The sequence below is a fragment of the Somniosus microcephalus genome, chromosome 24, assembly GCF_052327205.1.
Source record: "Somniosus microcephalus isolate GS21.2 chromosome 24, FLI_Smic_1.0, whole genome shotgun sequence".
In the NCBI taxonomy this organism is placed as follows: Eukaryota; Metazoa; Chordata; class Chondrichthyes; order Squaliformes; family Somniosidae; genus Somniosus; species Somniosus microcephalus.
Genome location: NC_141010.1, coordinates 10,354,938 through 10,372,031, shown reverse-complemented (window position 1 = coordinate 10,372,031; position 17,094 = coordinate 10,354,938). Strand labels below are relative to the sequence as shown.

The 17,094-nt window shown below is 48.5% G+C and overlaps 1 protein-coding gene across 4 annotated transcripts in view; it reads right to left on the bottom strand.

Moving 5' to 3' along the window:
* The window catches only part of LOC147101032 (protein AF-10-like), a 44,799-nt gene extending 30,198 nt beyond the window's left edge, over positions 1 to 14,601 (bottom strand). For 2 of the 4 annotated variants that reach the window (XM_085966202.1, XM_085966203.1), the window contains exons 1-2: positions 14,330 to 14,598; positions 9,766 to 9,944 (exon numbers count right to left, since the gene is read on the bottom strand). In XM_085966202.1, coding sequence (XP_085822328.1) covers positions 9,766 to 9,831 — 66 coding nt within the window. In that variant the 5' untranslated portion in view covers positions 9,832 to 9,944; positions 14,330 to 14,598. Of the gene's footprint in view, positions 1 to 9,765; positions 9,945 to 14,329 lie in introns of all 4 variants that reach the window. The other 2 variants (XM_085966200.1, XM_085966201.1) reach the window with 2 other exon arrangements.
* Between the last annotated feature and the right edge of the window lie 2,493 nt (positions 14,602 to 17,094).

Here is a 17,094-nt window from a genome sequence, read left to right as displayed (position 1 = left end):
TGATGTAAGTGTATGCACGTGTGCATGTCTATATATAACATTGCTCTTAACATAATTCTGTGTGCCTGTATGTATGTGTTGTGACACTATATAACATTGCTCTTAACATAATTTTGCGCATGTATGTGTGTGTGGATGCAAGTGTATGCACGTGTGCATGTATGTATGTATGCGTGTATGTATATGCAGGTGAGTGTCTATATATAACATAGCTTTCAACATAATAGTGTGTGCGTAGATGTGTGTGTGTGCGCGTGTCTATATACAAAACATTCCTCTTCACATATTGGTTTTGCACACCCAGAAAGTGACAGCTTTGTTGCATACGAACTGTTCATTCATGCAACTCTGGAAAGTAAATAATGTGCATTTATATAGTGCCTTTCACATCTTTAGGATTTGTCCCAAAGCGCTTCATTGACAATTAATTATTTTTGAAATACAGTCTGACGTTATGTAGACAGCCAATTAGCATGCAGTAAAATCCCCAAAACAGTAATTGAGATAAATGACTCGTTAACCCATCTTGGGTGGTGTTGGTTGAAGGATGAACGTTGGCCTGGAGACCTCCCCGCTCTTATGCGAGTAACGCCATGAGAGCTTTAACATGCACCTGAACAGGCCGGGGTGGGGCTTTAGTTTAACACCTCATCCACGGGATGATACCTCCGGCAATGCAGCATTCGCCTCAGAATTGCACTGGTCGGCTTTGATTATCTGCTCAAGACCTGGAGTGTGGCTTGAACCCACAGCCTCCTGGCCGAGAGGCCAGAAATATATAAAAGTTACACGGTGAAAATAGGCCATTCAGCCCAACCAGCCCGTGTTGGCGTTTACCCTCCACACATAGTCCTAGTCACATTTATCTGTCCTGTTCTCGCGTCTCTTTATCCTTCAGTGCTACCACTGAGCCAGAGACTGAGAAACATGGCAGCTTAGACATGATGCAGTTTTTTTTTTAAAATTCGTTCACAAGAACATAAGAAATAGGAGCAGGAGTCGGCCATTCGGCCCTTCGAGCCTGCTCCGCCATTCAATGAGATCATGGCTGATCTTCTGCCTCAACTCCATTCACCGGCCCTATCGCCATATCCCTTGATGCCCTTACTAGTCAGAAATCTATTGACTTCTCTTTTGAATATACCCAATGACTGAGCCTCCACAGCCCTCTGGGGTAGAGAATTCCAAAGATTCGCCACCCTCTGTGTGAAGAAATGTCTTCTCATCTCAGTCCTGAATGGCCTACCCTTTATCCTGAGGCTGTGGCCCCTGGTTCTACACTCCCCAGCCAAGGGAAACATTCTCCCAGCATCCACCCTGTAATAATTTTGTATGCTTCAATGAGATCCCCTCTCATTCTTCTGAATTCAAGAGAATACAGGCCTAGTTTACTCAATCTCTTCTCATACGACAGTCCCGCCATCCCAGGAATCAATCTCGTGAACCTTTGTTGCACTCCCTCTGCCTTAGGTAAGGAGACCAAAATTGTACACAGTGCTCCAGGTGTGGTCTCCTCACCAAGGCCCTATATAATTGGAGTAAGACTTCTTTACTCCTGTACTCAAATCCTCTTGTAATGAAGGCCAGCATACCATTTGCCTTCCTAATGGCTTGCTGCACCTGCACATTCACTTTCAGTGACTCATGTACAAGGACACCCAGGTCCCTTTGAGCATCTGCATTCTCTAATCTTTCACCATTTAGGAAATACTCTGCCTTTCTGTTTTTTCTACCAAAGTGGATAACTTCACATTTATCCACATTATAATCCATCTGCCATGTTCTCACCCACTCACTGAGCCTGTCGAGATCCCCTTGAAGCCTCTTCACATCCTCTTCGCAACTGACACTGCCACCTAGCTTTGTGACATCAGCAAATTTGGAAATGTTACATTTAGTCCCCTCATCCAAATCATTGATATAGATTGTGAATAGCTGGGGCCCAAGCACCAATCCTTGCGGTACCCCACTAGTCACAGCCTGTCATCCTGAAAAAGACCCGTTTATCCCTACTCTTTGTTTTCTGTCTGTTAACCAATTCTCAATCCATGCTAGTATATTACCCCCAATTCCATGTGCCCTAATTTTGTTCACCAACCTCTTGTGTGGGACCTTATCAAAAGTCTTCTGAAAATCCAAATACACCACATCTACCGGTTCCCCTTTGTCTACTCCACTAGATACATCCTCAACGAACTCCAATAGGTTTGTCAAACAGGACTTCCCTTTCATAAATCCATGTTGACTCTGCCCAATCTTACTATTAGTTTCTAAGTGCCCAGTTATGGCATCCTTTATAATAGATTCCAGCATTGTGAGGCTAACAGGTCTGTAGTTCTCCGTTTTCTCTCTCCCTCCTTTCTTAAATAGCGGGGTTACATTTGCTATCCTACAATCTGCAGGAACCGTTCCAGAATCTATAGAATTTTGGAAGATGACAACCAATGCATCCACTATCCCAATGGCCACCTCTTTCAAAACCCTAGGATGTAGGTCACCCAGTCCTTGAGATTTATCGACTTTTACTCATAAACTTTTAGTTCATGGGATGTGGGCGCCGTTGGAAAGACCAGCATTTATTGCCCATCCCTAATCGCCCTTGAACAACTGAGTGGCTTGCTTGGCCATTTCAGAGGGGCAGCTAAGCGTCATTGCTGTGGGGCTGGAGTCACATATAGACCAGACCGGGTAAGAACGCTCATCATATTCAAAATAAATAACTTTGTTTTTAATTCTCCATTAAAATAGCAAAATAATTCTATACACGCACTTCAAGCATTCGTATACTAATATTGCACAGTATAATTTCTAGTCTTGTATGTTAGTGTGATTGGAACAGGAGGAGGGCCATTCAGCCTCTCGAGCCTGCTCCTCCACTCAATTAGATCATGGTTGTTCTGTACCTCAACTTCCATTTGCTCCATAATCCCTTAACACCCTTGCCCAACCAAAAAGGTATCTCTCTCCATCTTGAAATTTTTGACTGCCCACAATTGCTCTGTACGTTCCTCACATGGTCCCAAGTTCATGAAGCCCCTGCCCAGTGAAGAACACAGCCAGAATGATTAGCAAGGTCCCCCAGTCTGTGCCAAGTTGTAGGATGCCAACGGGTGTTACATCTGCCTTCAATTGCATGGCTGACCTGGGATCAAGCAGTCTAGTTTACTTTTTGGTATATAAAAAAAAAGCCACCACGATTTTAAAAATTCTCATCCTCATTTTCAAATCGCTTCCATGGGCTCGTCCCTCCCTATCGCTGTAATCTCCCACAACCCGCCCCCGAGATCTCTGCGTCCCTCCATTTCTTGCGCACCCCCAATTTTAATCACTTCACCATCAGCTGCTTCTGGAATTCCCTCCTTAAACCTCTCTGCCTCTCTCTCCTCCTTTAAGACGCTCCTTAAAACCCACCTCATTGACCAAGCATTTGGTCGCCTGTCCTAATATCTCCTTGTGTGGGGCTCGGTGTCAATCCTTGTCTGATTACTCTCCTGCAAAGTGCCTTGGGACATTTCACTACATTAAAGGGCGAGGTCATTGAGGGAACTTGAAATCAAGGGTGAGAATTTTACAATCGTGATGACGTTATTTATATCGCAAAGAAAAATAAACTGTTTGATCATAGGTCAGCTGTGCAATTGGATTGAAGCCAAATCTAGCTCCCTGCTCCTTGGCACTTCTACTGGCCGTGTCAGCTGTGGCTCAGTGGGTGGCACTCTCGCCTCTGGGTTGGAGTCTCACTCCAGAATCTTGAGCACAAAAATCTAGGCTGACACTCCAGTGCAGTGCCGAGGGTGTGCAGCGCTGTCAGAGGTGCCGTCTTTCGGATGAGACGTTCAACTGAGGCCCCGTCTGCTCTCTCAGGTGGACATAAAAAGATCCCACGGCCACTACAGGAAACTATTATCCAGCACCAACGGGACCGGCGTGGTGCCGGTTTATGAAAAAGTCCGGATTACAGAGAGGCATAGTTTAAAAGGTGCGAGAGCTCCGTACACAGCAACAAATCCAGGCTTCCCTGTTGCTTAGCAACATGTGCAGGAACTCCGGCCACAGACCAAGCGTCCCTGTTGCTTAGCAACAAGTGCACGAACCCCAGTTACACAGCCACAGATCCAGGAACTGCCACTAATATGAAGTAAAACTTACCTGAACCTACTCCTGAATTTTGCCGGTTAACAGAGATTTCCGGTTATTTAGGTGCCGGTGAATCGAGAGTTCCCTGTATTTTAAAGAGGAGCAGGGGAGTTATCCCCGGTGTCCTGACCAAGATCTATCCCTTAATCAATATCACTAAAAAAAGATTACCTGGCCTTATCACGTTGCGTTTTGTGGGAGCTTGCTGTGCGCAAATTGGCTGCCGCGTTTCCCACATTACAACAGCGACTACACTTCAAAAAGCACTTCATTGGCTGTAAAGTGCTTTGGGACGTCCTGAGGTCGTGAAAGGCGCTATAGAAATGCAAGTTGCTGTTGGTTGGGCACAGGTGAGCCAGCGCCACTTCCCCCAGGTGAAGGTAGGGACTGGTAGGCTCAGTGCCAGTGGTGTTAATTCAAGCTGAAGCACCATAAAACGCTAGAGACCACAACCTCTCCTGCCCTTGTAAATGGCTTCCAGATGTTGCAGAGAAGTTTTCTTTTATTGTGCTTTACAAACTCCTCGGAGGAGTCTGTGTCAGGCCACTTTACAAACTGCAATCACACCTCATCATTTCCTGTCCAACACCTCTTTAATTGAGTAACAGTTCCAAGGACAAGAGCACACTTCTCGCTGGGTGTCGAGCTGCTCTCTCTCGCTCTCTCTATCTAGCTCTCTGCTGCAAATCATCAAGTTTATCCCATTAAAGTTGTGCTTTTTTTTTGAAAAACGGCTCTTCGCACTGCAGACCAGCTCAGCTTCTTTATTCGGAAGGCACCACAGACCCCAGGATAGCACGGATCTCCAATCCTGCCCTCCACCCGATCACAGACCTTCCCCTTTGTTCTTTCCTTCCCCCCCACCCCCGATTTCCTGGCTCTGCTTAAAAACTTCAATCTCGAACTTCTTCCATAGAAACATAGAACAATAGGAGCAGGAGTCGGCCATTCGGCCCTTCGAGCCTGCTCCGCCATTCAATATGATCATGGCTGATCCTCTATCTCAAGATTCAAGATATTTTATTTGCCATATGTAACTAGCACAATGGAATGCTTACTCCCCAATCACTCCCACAATAAAGCTGTGGGAGCTCACAGAGACACGTCAGCTATTCTCCAGCGCTGTGTTCTGAAAAAGTCAATTTAATGGCAGTGGGAACGCGATGTCCTTCAGCCGCTCCGTCCGCCTTGTCACCGTGGCCTCCTCCTCACTGTGGCCGGCTCCACGATGTGGTGTCCGACGGCCCGGGGCCTGCTTCTCCCGCTCACGGTTCGGCCTCTGGCCACCATGCCCGGCTCCCCCTCCTCCCAGTCGGACTGCGGGCTTCCCGCCGAGGAGCTGCCGGCCGACGTGCTGTAACGGGTCGTCGTCGCTGCTGCTGCTGCTGCCGCGCTGCCTCCGCCCGACTCGCCGAACACATCGTCGGAGATGTATAAGCTCCGGTAGCGGGAGCGGGCCGCCCGGAGCAGGGAGAGCGCTTACCTCCGGGACGCCTCGGTCGCCATCTTGACACCAAATCTCAATACTATATCCCCGCTCTCTCCCCAAACCCCTTGATGCCTTTTGTGTCTAGAAATCTATCGATCTCCTTCTTAAATATATTCAGTGATTTGGCCTCCACAGCCTTCTGTGGTAGAGAATTCCACAGGTTCACCACCCTCTGAGTGAAGAAATGTTCCGATGGCAGATCATCGACTCTGTTTCTCTCGCTCCGCACAGACACTGCTTGACCTGTTAAGTGTTTCCAGCATTTTCTGTTTATATTTCAGATTTCCAGCATCCAGTTTCAGTAAAGGTGGGGAGGCGGGCCCATGTGTTTGCTCTCTCTCGGGCTAAGTATAAAAGGGAGTTGGAATGTAGCAGTGGGAGATTGCCGTGCACACATCGCGGTCCCGAAGCTTGATCGCATGGTGTACACACAGATCACACTTTTAAGTTCCAGAAAGAGCTTTGTGAGCAAGGTGTCAACGCTAGCACGCATGCCTCGGGAGTCAGAAGGTTGTGGGTTCAAGTCGCACTCTAGAAATGTGAGCACATAATCCAGACTGACGCTCCAGCGCAGTGCTGACGGAGTGTTGCACTGTCGGAGGTGCTGTCTTTCAGATGCGAGTTTAAACCGAGGTCGCATCTGCCCTATCAAGTGGGAGGAAATGATCCCACGGCCATTATTTTGGAAGAAGAGCAGAGGAGTTCTCCCCGGTGTCCTGGGCTAATATTTATCCCTCAATCAATATGACTAAAAATAAATGATCTGGTCATTATCACGTTGCTGTTTGTGGGAGCTTGCTGTGCACCAATTGGCTGCCGTGTTTCCTACATTACAACAGTGACTACACGTCAAAAGTACTTCATTGGCTGTAAAGCGCTTTGGGACAGAGAATCTGTTTTTCTTGATGTTGACTGAGGGATAAATACTGGCCAGGACACTGGGGAGCACTCTCCTGCTCTTACTAGTGGAGTACCGCGAGATCTTTTATGTCCACTTGAGGGCAGACAGGACCTCGGTTTAACGACTCACCCAAAAGACGGCACCTCTGACAGTGCGGTACTCCCTCGGTACTGCACTGGGAGCGTCAGCCGAGATTTTTGTGCCCAAGTCTCTGGAGTGGGACTTGAACCCACAACCTTCTGACTCAGAGGCGAGGGTGCTGCCCACTGAGCCACAGCTGACACATGAAATTCAGTTCAAAAGGGCATATTTTTTTTAAAAATTGCATAATTTTGTTGATTTGTTTGAATAAACTCCTTTTTCAGTAATTAACCTTTAAAGTGGTAATTGGTAATTTCAATGACAGGCCTAAGGCTAGCTGGTATGGGAAAGAAATGCCAGTTGTTCAGTGGGGGGGGGGTGCTGTCCTGAGTTTGGGGCCGAGTAGAGCGAGCTTCACTCTGCGCCTAACTGTGTGCAGTTCCTGATCTGGGACTGTCGATCCCGATTGAAAGTCTTCCATTTACAACATTCAACTTGACGTGCACATATTATGAATTTAAAAAAAAGATTGCAACCCGTTGCAGAAGCTGTGCAAGCTGGCTTTTGGGGTTGTGTGTGTGTTTTCGCTCCCTCCCGCCCCCCCCCCCACCACCCCCGGCAAAGTAAGGGTTAATGGCGACTGTGAGGAGTGTCAGGTGTCGGATCACATGGTGATATTGCAGCACTGCACAGTTCCTGAGCAGCAGGTTAATTTTAAAACCAGTAGGTGGCACTCCACACTCTTGACACAGCTCATCGTAATCGCTCTGCCTTCTCCACTCTCAAACCTGCAGGACCCTCGCTGGACGCGCTGCTGGTTGGTAAAATCACGTCACAAAATGTGAAAATGCCTTAGAATGCTCAGGGACTTTTTAAACACGTTCGCTCTCTGATCTCAGCCTGGCGGATGACAGCAGAAAAATTGGCCAGGGCTACTCATCGTAGAATCTAACAGCGCAGGAGGGGGCCATTCGGCCCATCGTGTCTGTGCTGGATTTTTCAAAGAGCTCTCCAATTAGTCCCGTTCCCGTTCCCCCCTTGCTCTTTCCCCACAGCCCTGTGAATTATTCCTTTTCAAGTATTTATCCACTTCCCTTTTGAAAGTTACTAATCAATCTGCTCCCACCACCCTTTCAGGCAGTGCATTCCAGATCATCATAACTTGCTGTGTAAAAATCATTCTCCTCATCCCCCCCCCCCCTTTGGTTCTTGTGCCAATTATCTTAAATCTGTGTCCTCTAGTTACCGACCCTCCTGCCAGTAGAAGTTTCTCCCTATTAATTCTATCAAAAACCCTCAATATTTCAAAGAGCTCTATTAAATCTCCCCTTGGCCTTCTCTGTTCTGAGGAACATAGGAACAGCAGGAGGCCATTCAGCCCCTCACACCTGTTCCGCCATTTAATGAAACTGTGGCTGATCGGTATCTCCACCCACCTGCCATGGCTCCATAACCTTTGATACCCTCGGCCAGCAAAAATTTATCGATCTCAGATTTAAAATTAATCATTGAGCCCCAGCATGCATTGCTTTTTTAAAATTTGTTTATGGGATGTGGGTGTCGCTGGCAAGGCCAGCATTTATTGCCCATCCCCAATTGCCCTCGAGAAGGTGGTGGTGAGCCGCCTTGAACCGCTGCAGTCCGTGTGGTGAAGGTGCTCCCATAGCGCTGTTAGGAAGGGAGTTCCAGGATTTTGACCCAGCGACGATGAAGGAATGGCCGATATATTTCCAAGTCAGGATGGTGTGTGACTTGGAGGGGAACTTGGAGGTGGTGGTGTTCCCATGCGCCTGCTGCCCTTGTCCTTCTAGGTGGAAGAGGTCGCGGGTTTGGGAGGTGCTGCCGAAGACGCCTTGGCGAGTTGCTGCAGTGCATCTTGTAGATGGTACACACTGCAGCCACGGTGCGCCGGTGGTGGAGGGAGTGAATGTTTAAGGTGGTGGATGGGGTGCCAATCAAGCGGGCTGCTTTGTCCTGGATGGTGTCGAGCTTCTTGAGTGTTGTTGGAGCTGCACTCATCCAGGCAAGTGGAGAGTATTCCATCACACTCCTTACTTGTGCCGTGTAGATGGTGGAAAGGCTTTGGGGAGTCAGGAGATGAAACACTCGCCGCAGAATACCTAGCCTCTGACCTGCTCTTGTTGCCACAGTATTTATGTGGCTGGTCCAGTTAAGTTTCTGGTTAATGGTGACCCCCCAGGATGTTGATAGTGGGGGATTCGGCGATGGTAATGCCACTGAATGTCAAGCGGAGATGGTTAGACTCATAATAAGCCCATTCCTATCTATGCTCGCCCAGCATCTGCATGTTTGCGGCCGAGTTCACTGGAGGGTCAACAGCAGTGGGAACTTTGTTTGTGTTGGGACATTAACGGGAAGAGCAGGAAGTTCGCCCAGTGCCCTAGCCAACATTTCTCCCTCACCCAACATCACCAACCACAATAACCCAACTGATCATTCACCTCTTTCCTGTTTGTGGGACATTGCTGATAAAATAGCTGCCGTGTTTTTTCTAAATAACAAACGTACTCCAAAAACAATTCATCGCCTAAATGTTCCCCGGTGCTACACAAATGAAAGTATTTACTCCTTTGACCAACTATGAACAGTGCAGTGACAGTCTGATTGTCTACCCAGCTCAAAGAAAGACTTGCATTTCTATAGCGCCTTTCACAACCTCTGGACGTCCCAAAGTGCTTTACAGCCAATGAAGTACTTTTTGAAGTGTAGTCACTGTTGTAATGTAGGAAACGCAGCAGCCAATTTGCGCACAGCAAGATCCCACAAACAGCAATGTGATAATGACCCAGATAATCTGTTTCAGTTGTTGGTTGAGGGATAAATATTGGCCAGGACACCGGGGAGAACTTTTCTTCGAAATAGTGCCGTGGGATCTTTTACATCCACTTTGCGAGGGCAATCTGTTTAGTGCCTCATCCGAAAGACGGCACCTCAGACAGTGCGGCACTCCCTCAGCACTGCACTGGGAGTGCCAGCCTAGATTTTCTGCTCAAGTCACAGGAGTGGGACTAGAACCCACAACCTGCTGACCCAGAGGTGAGGGTGCTGCCCACTGAGCCACGGCCAGCGCCTCAGGAAACAACCAAGAGGGGAGAAAAGGAAATTGAAGGTACATTTGCTGGTGGCAAGGTCTTACCTGCGAGGAGCTGATGGAGGCGGTAGCAGTAATACTCCCGGGCAGCGGTGGGCGGCTGAAGTGCATCAGGTGGGTGGTACGGTGATGGGGGAGGATGTTGGATGAGAGTGGCGTGCTGCAACCAGCTCCTAACACTCCACCACTGAGCGATATGGGAACTTCCTTATTCGCATAGACACCTACCAGGGCAGAGAGAAGCATCAGGAGCTGAGATTTGGTGGTTAACGACGGAATAGAACAGCCCTGGATCGAACCGAACAGCGACCAATTCCCAAACTTTAAAGCTACAGTCCCACAACGTTCCCTTTAAATTTTTATTTTTGTGCGCGGTACCTTTAAATTTGCTGCGTGGCTGCGACCTTAGAGGGAACAGCTTGTGAGCGGCACCTTCCCGATCGCTGTGCGGTCGCGCGGCTTATAGGGACCATTGCCGTCCCGCCCAGGTGAGCTTTGTCAAACTAGGGTAGTCACCTATTACAGGAAACTTTGTGATATCCGGAGGCTAACTGTCCGGAATGCTCGAGCCACCGGCAAAAATCAGGAGCCGTTTTCGTTAGTTTTTTTTTCTTCTTGTTGCTTTTTTCCTCAACAGTCAAGCTCTGCAAGGTCTGCTGAAGCTGTTGCTAAGCTACAGAGACGCTTGGACTGTTTAGAAGCAGGGTTTGTTGACAGATACGGAGCTCAAAAGCTTCCGTATCTTTCAACATTAGCACTGGTTTGTCCGGCGGTTTTAAGGGAACGGCAACAGCTCGGTCCCGTCGGTGCCGGATAGCACAAAGTTTCCTGTACTAGGTTCAGGAGGAGGTGGGATAGCGGTTTGAGCTCGGAGGGGGGCGGGGGTTGGCTCGATTCCTTTGGAGGAACTTGCTCGGTGTTGGAATAGGAAGGCGGGAGGATCAATGACCTGGAAGAAGACTGCAGGCTTTGCCGCGTCCTAACTCACCTCGCCATCTGGTGTTTGGTTTACCGATGCGGGAAATTCGCTGAAAAGTTTAATAAACGCGCGTCGCCGCTTCGTGAAATGGGGAACGGAAGCGGGATTCTCCTGGTGCCTCATTCACAAACAGGTTCCTTTAGACACCGCAAAAACTTAAATAAATAAATAAATAAATAAATAAATAAAAGGGATGGGGGGTTGGGGCAACCACGAGTTAAGCGCTGGGCCAATTTAAGCAACTCGTTCAGACGCAACAATGGAAAGTGGCTGAAACATGCGAGGGAGGGGACGCGGCTGCTGACATAACGCCTCCTTCACCGGGAGCGCGGTTTGGATGCGGAGGTTGACATACCGGATGATCTGGTCGTTGCCGGAGAATCAGGGACACCCCTCCCTAATCTCCCCCCCCCACCCCCGCAGACTGAACGTGCCGAACCCACGCTTGCTTCTCCGGCCCGCACTCCCATCAAGCCACGCGCCACACCAGGGTTTGAGCCACGCCTGGAATCATTTCAACCCACTGCGATGGAAACAGCTCCATCCCATAATTATAAACATCCAAATCGGACCGATTGGCCTACCTGCCCCTGAAACATTTGGTAATTTTTTTTTTTTTTTTTTTTGCTGTGTGGGGCTTTTTTTTTATTCTATAAGGAAGCGTTTGCCCCGTTTCTGTAACTGTATCCCGCCCCTACTTGTCCCCTTAGCTTGACACCTTGGCACCCAGGAGTCCTATGTTTGAGTCCCACTAATGCCCCTATTGCTGGCTGCTCGGAGGCACAAGGGACCACCCAAAAAGAAAAAGACTCGCATTTTGATAGCGCCTTTCACAACCACCGGACGTCCCAAAACGCTTTATAGCCAATGAAGTACTTTTTGGAGTGTAGTCACTGTTGTAATGTGGGAAACGCGGAAGCGAATTTGCGCACAGCAAGCTCCCACAAACAGCAATGTGATAATGACCAGATAATCTGTTTTAGTGATGTTGATTGAGGGATAAATATTGGCCAGGACACCAGGGATAACTCCCCTGCTCTTCTTCGAAATAGTGGCCATGGGATCTTTTATATCCACCTGAGAGAGCAGACGGGGCCTCGGGTTAACGTCTCATCTGAAAGACGGCACCTCCGACAGTGCAGCACTCCCTCAGTACTGCACTGGAGTGTCAGCCTAGACTTTTGTGCTCGAGTCTCTGGAGTGGGACTTGAACACACAACCTCCTGACCCAGAGGCGAGAGTGCTGCCCACTGAGCCACGGCCTGACACAAGTATGATGCACTTCTCCAACTTCATTCCCCATCTGGCAAGAGACACTTTACCATCACGGAGTAACTCGGCACTGAATGTTGCCCAGTTCGGGGCCTAGGCAGAATAAAAAGATTTTTCCCGGGGGGGGGGGGAGAGCGGGAAAGTTCTTTAAAAGAAAACATCAAGCTCCCCAATCGCTCGGTGAATGTTTTCAGTTGAGTGGCTGATTTGTGCACAGCAGGATCGTCGATCCCAGGTCTGTGCGGAGATGATCAATCAGAGCTGGGACTGCAGTGGGGACATTTCATTGGGTCTCAGCTCTGCTTGGCCAGGGAGCACAGGGGGGCGGGGGGGGGGAAGAACAAAGGGGTGAATTTTAACCTGACTTGCTGAGTGGGGAAACCCACAGGAACGGGCGGGATTGACTTCAACGGGGAGTCAATTCGGGCTGGAGGGTAAAACCAGTGTTGCACACAATCCCGTCGAGTTTCCAGATTTGCGGGGGGGTGAGGTGAAAATTGTCCCCTCCAAGTATCTGGATTTCCTGATCAGTGACCACTGCTGCAAGGTGAATGCTTATATAGGACATACAGCACAGAAACAGGCCATTCGGCCCAACCAGTCCAAGCCGGCGTTTATGCTCCACTCGAGCCTCCTCCCGTCTTTCCTCATCTAACTCCATCAGCATAACCCTCTATTCCCTTCTCCCTCATGTGCTTGTCTAGCCTCCCCTTAACTGCATCTATACTATTCGCTTCAACCACTCCCTGTGGTAGCGGGTTCCACATTCTCACCACCCTCTGGGTAAAGAAGTTTCTTCTGAATTCCCTATTGGATTTCTTGGTGACTATCTTATATTGATGGCCTCTAGTTATGCTCTTCCCCCACAAGTGGAAACATTCTCTCTGTATCCACTCTATCAAAACCTTCCATAATTTTAAAAACCTCTTAGGTCACCCCTCAGCCTTTTTTCAAGAGAAAAGAGACCCGGCCTGTTCATCCTTTCCTGAATGCTGGGCGATTAACAGGATTAATCTCGTCTTCGAGCCAATCAGGGTGTCAGGAATCATAAAACACCGACCACCAGACATCCGACAGCAAGTTAATGCAGGTGACTGGGTCCACCGGGAGCGAACAGCGCAGGAAAGAAAAGGAACATGCAAGGTTCAGATAAACTCTCCACAGCCTCAGAAACGGCACGAATCGGACAAAAAAGGCAGAAAAAACTAAAATATATATATTTTTAGACAACACAAGACAGAAGCAAAATTGATTAAAAGATAGCACCCTAGAGAATTCAAAGTTATGGGGGGGGAGGCAAGTTGAGTCAAAAGGGGAACACCCGTGAGTTTAAAAGCGGGTGATCGAGAGGAGCTAAAGTTTAAAGAGCAAAAAAAAGACAGTAGATATTAAAAAAGGAGCACAATAACCCGAGAGAATGACATTTATAAGGAGCATCGGTTTAATCGAAAGGGGGCACATATAAAAAGGGATCAGGTCGGGTGAATTGTGAAGTGTGGTGGGTTCAAAACTAGGGGTCATCAATATGAGATCGTTCCATTTAGTGTTAGAGACATCAGTTGACTTCCTCATCTTACACACCACTATGTGAAGGACCAGTATATGATGATAAATCCAACAGGAGAAACTTCTTTACCCAGAGAGCGGCGAGAATGTCGAACTCGCTACCACAGGGAGTGGTTGAGGCGAAGAGCGTCGATGCCTTTAAGGGGGAGCTCGATAAACACACGAGGGAGAAAGGAATAGAAAGATATGCTGATGGGGTGAGATGAAGTAACGTGGAAGGAGGCTTGTGTCGAGCATAAACTCAGAGGGTGGTGAATCTTTGGAATTCTCTACCCCAGAGGGCTGTGGAGCCTCAGTCGTTGAGTATATTCAAGACAGAGATCGATAGATTTTTTGAATATTAAGGGAATGAAGGGATATGGGGATAGTGCAGGAAAGTGGAGTTGAGTTAGAAGATCGGCCATGATCTTACTGAATGGCGGAGCAGGCTCGAGGGGCCGAATGGCCGACTCCTGTTCCTATTTCTTATGTTCTTATAAACACTGGCATGGACCTGATGGGCCGAATGGCCTGTTTCTGTGCTATAAATACAATGTAATGATTAGGATGGTGCGGTGTGTTTGCTGTGGGGTGAATAAATGAAGGACTATTTTGCCGTGTGGTACTCAGTGCCCTGTTGTTCGTATTCTTAATTTCTTTCTGTTTTGTCTCTGCCCTGCTTCCTCCTCCACTGTTGCTCCTGGTTTCAGAAGGTGGGCCCGTTTACTTGCGCTCCCCCACCCCAGGAGCCTCAGCAAAACACTGCTCAATATTCAGTTAACGAGTCAGTGCCCACAGGTGTCAGTGACTCACCCTCAAATCGTCTCTCCGTCCCTGGGAGAAAGGACTTCGCTTCCACTCTGTGGCTCCCTCGCCACCCACGGCAGCCTGGCCGAGATTGGGAACTCGCTATTTAGGGAAAGGGAGATTCTCGTATCAGAACACTCCACAGTACACCAAGACCTACAGTAATTTTTTTCTCAAAACCGTTCAAGGATGGGGCCTGTTCCCGGAGGCTCAGTTGGTAAATCCACCACAGAATCACAGAATCACAACAGTGCAGATAGAGGCCATTTCGGCCCATCGAGCCTGCACCGACACATATCCCACCCGATCCCCGTAACCCCTACACATATCCCACCCTATCCCCGTAACCCCACGTATTTAATCCCCCTAACACTAAGGGTCAATTTATCATAGCCAATCAACCTAACCTGCACATCTTTGGACTGTGGGAGGAAACCGGAGCACCCGGAGTAAACCCACGCAAACACGGGGAGAATGTGCAAACTCCACACAGACAGTCGCCCGAGGCCGGATTCGAACCCGGGTCCCTGGCGCTGTGAGGCAACAGTGCTAACCACTATGCCACCTAATGTGAAACTTTTTTTTTTTTGAAGGGCATGGAGTGGGGGGGGGGGGGGCGGGTGGGGAAGGTAAAAGCAAGGGGCTAAAAGAGGGTAAAATCAGGAGGTGGGTGGTGCCTAGATTGCCTTCTAAAGGCAGGAGGACTGTGGGATCGAACAGTAATTGAAGTCCTGGGCTATACAGACCAGAAAGGCCTGCTCTGTCCTGAATTATTTAATCGCAGCTGGAAGGCAACTGGGGGTGGAAGGGGGGCTCCTATTGACCTCAATATCCAAATTAGAATCATACAGCACAGAAGGAGGCCATTTGGCCCATCGTGCCTGTGCCAGCTCATTGAAAGTGCTCTCCAATTAGTCCCACTCCCCTAGCTCTTTCCCCGTAGCCCTACTAATTTTTCCTTTTCAAGTATTTATCCAATTCCCTTTTGAAAGTTACTATTGAATCGGCTTCCCTTTCAGGCAGCGCGTTCCAGATCATAACGACTCACTGCGTAAAAAAAATTCTCCTCATCTCCCCTCCGGTTCTTTTGCCAATGAACTTAAATCTGTGTCCTCTGGTTACCGACCATCCTGCCAGTAGCTCCTTAGTTACCACCACCACCAACAACAATGAATTTATATATCGCCTCTAACACAGTAAAACATCCCAAGGCGCTTCGTAGGAATATTAAGACAAAAAAATGACACTGAACCATATAAGGAGAAATTAGGACAGGCTTGGTCAAAGAGGTAGATTTTAAGGAGTGTCTGAAAGGAGGAGAGGTAGAGAGGCGGAGATGTTTAGGCAGGGAATTCCAGAGCTTAGGGCCCAGGCAACAGAAGACACGGCCACCAATGGTTGAGCGATTAAAATCAGGGATGCTCAAGAGGGCAGAATTAGAGGAGCGCAGATATCTCGGGGGGGATTGTGGGGCTGGAGGAGATTACAGAGATAGGGAGGGGCGAGGCCAGGGAGGGATTCGAAAACAAGGATGAGAATTTTGAAATCGAGGCGTTGCTTAACCAGGAGCCAATGTAGGTCAGCGAGCACAGGGGGTGATGGGCGAACGGGACTTGGTGCGAGTTAGGACACGGACTGTAGAGTTTTGGATGAGATCACGTTTAAATGGGAGGCCAGCCAGGAATAGTCAAGTCTAGAGATAACAAAGGCACGGATTACCGTATCAAGACCATTCATAATTATGAGCCCCTCTATTAAATTGCTCCTTAACCTTCTCTGCTCTAAGGAGAACAATCCCAGCTTCTCTAGTCTTCTCCACACAACTGAAGTCCCTCATCCCTGGCACCATTCTGGTAATTCTCCTCTGCACCCTCTCCAAGGCCTTGACAGATACCTGGGATGGCAGGAATGATGTATGAGGAGAGATTGGGTTGATTGGGCTTATATTTGCTGGAGTTTAGAAGAATGAGAGGGGTTCTCATTGAAACTTATAAAATTCTAACAGGACTAGACAGACTAGATGCAGGAAGGATGTTCCCAATGGTTGGGGAGTCCAGAACCAGGGGTCACAGTATAAAAATAAGGGGTAAGCCATTTAGGACAGAGATGAGGAGGCATTTCTTCACCCAGAGAGTAGTGAACCTGTGGAATTCTCTACCACAGAAGGCAGTTGAGGTCAATTCATTAAATATATTCAAGAAGGAGTTAGATATATTTCTTAAGGCTAAAGGGATCAAGGGGTATGGGGAGAAGGCAGGGACAGGGTACTGAGTTTGGATGATCAGCCATGATCTCATTAAATGGTGGAGCAAGCTCGAGGGGCTGAATGGCCTACTCCTGCTCCTATCTTCTATGTTTCTATGACATCCTTCCTAAATTGTGGGGTGCCCAGAATTTGGTCACAATACTCCAGCTGAGGGAGGGGGAAAAAATGATTAGCCCAATCACATCCTGGTGAGCCCTGCTGGAAGCCACATGTGCATAACTATCAGGGGAGGGCAGGATAAAGCTTGTCTGTGATGCCCCCACAGTCAAATAGCCTGCTGATGCTCGCTGGCTGGACTCCCAAATGAAGAATGGCCATGTGGGCAAGGCACCAGTGGGCAGCGACTGCGGGGGGGGGGGGGGGGGGAATAGAAAGAAAACAGTACTTGGGAAGATCCCGTGACATTAAATAAAAATTCACCGCTGTGAATTCTCATTTTCCAATTTCATTTTCTGGTCAGGTTGTCTTTCATAAGAAATGCTCACCCCTGCCCGTCCCCTTCCCT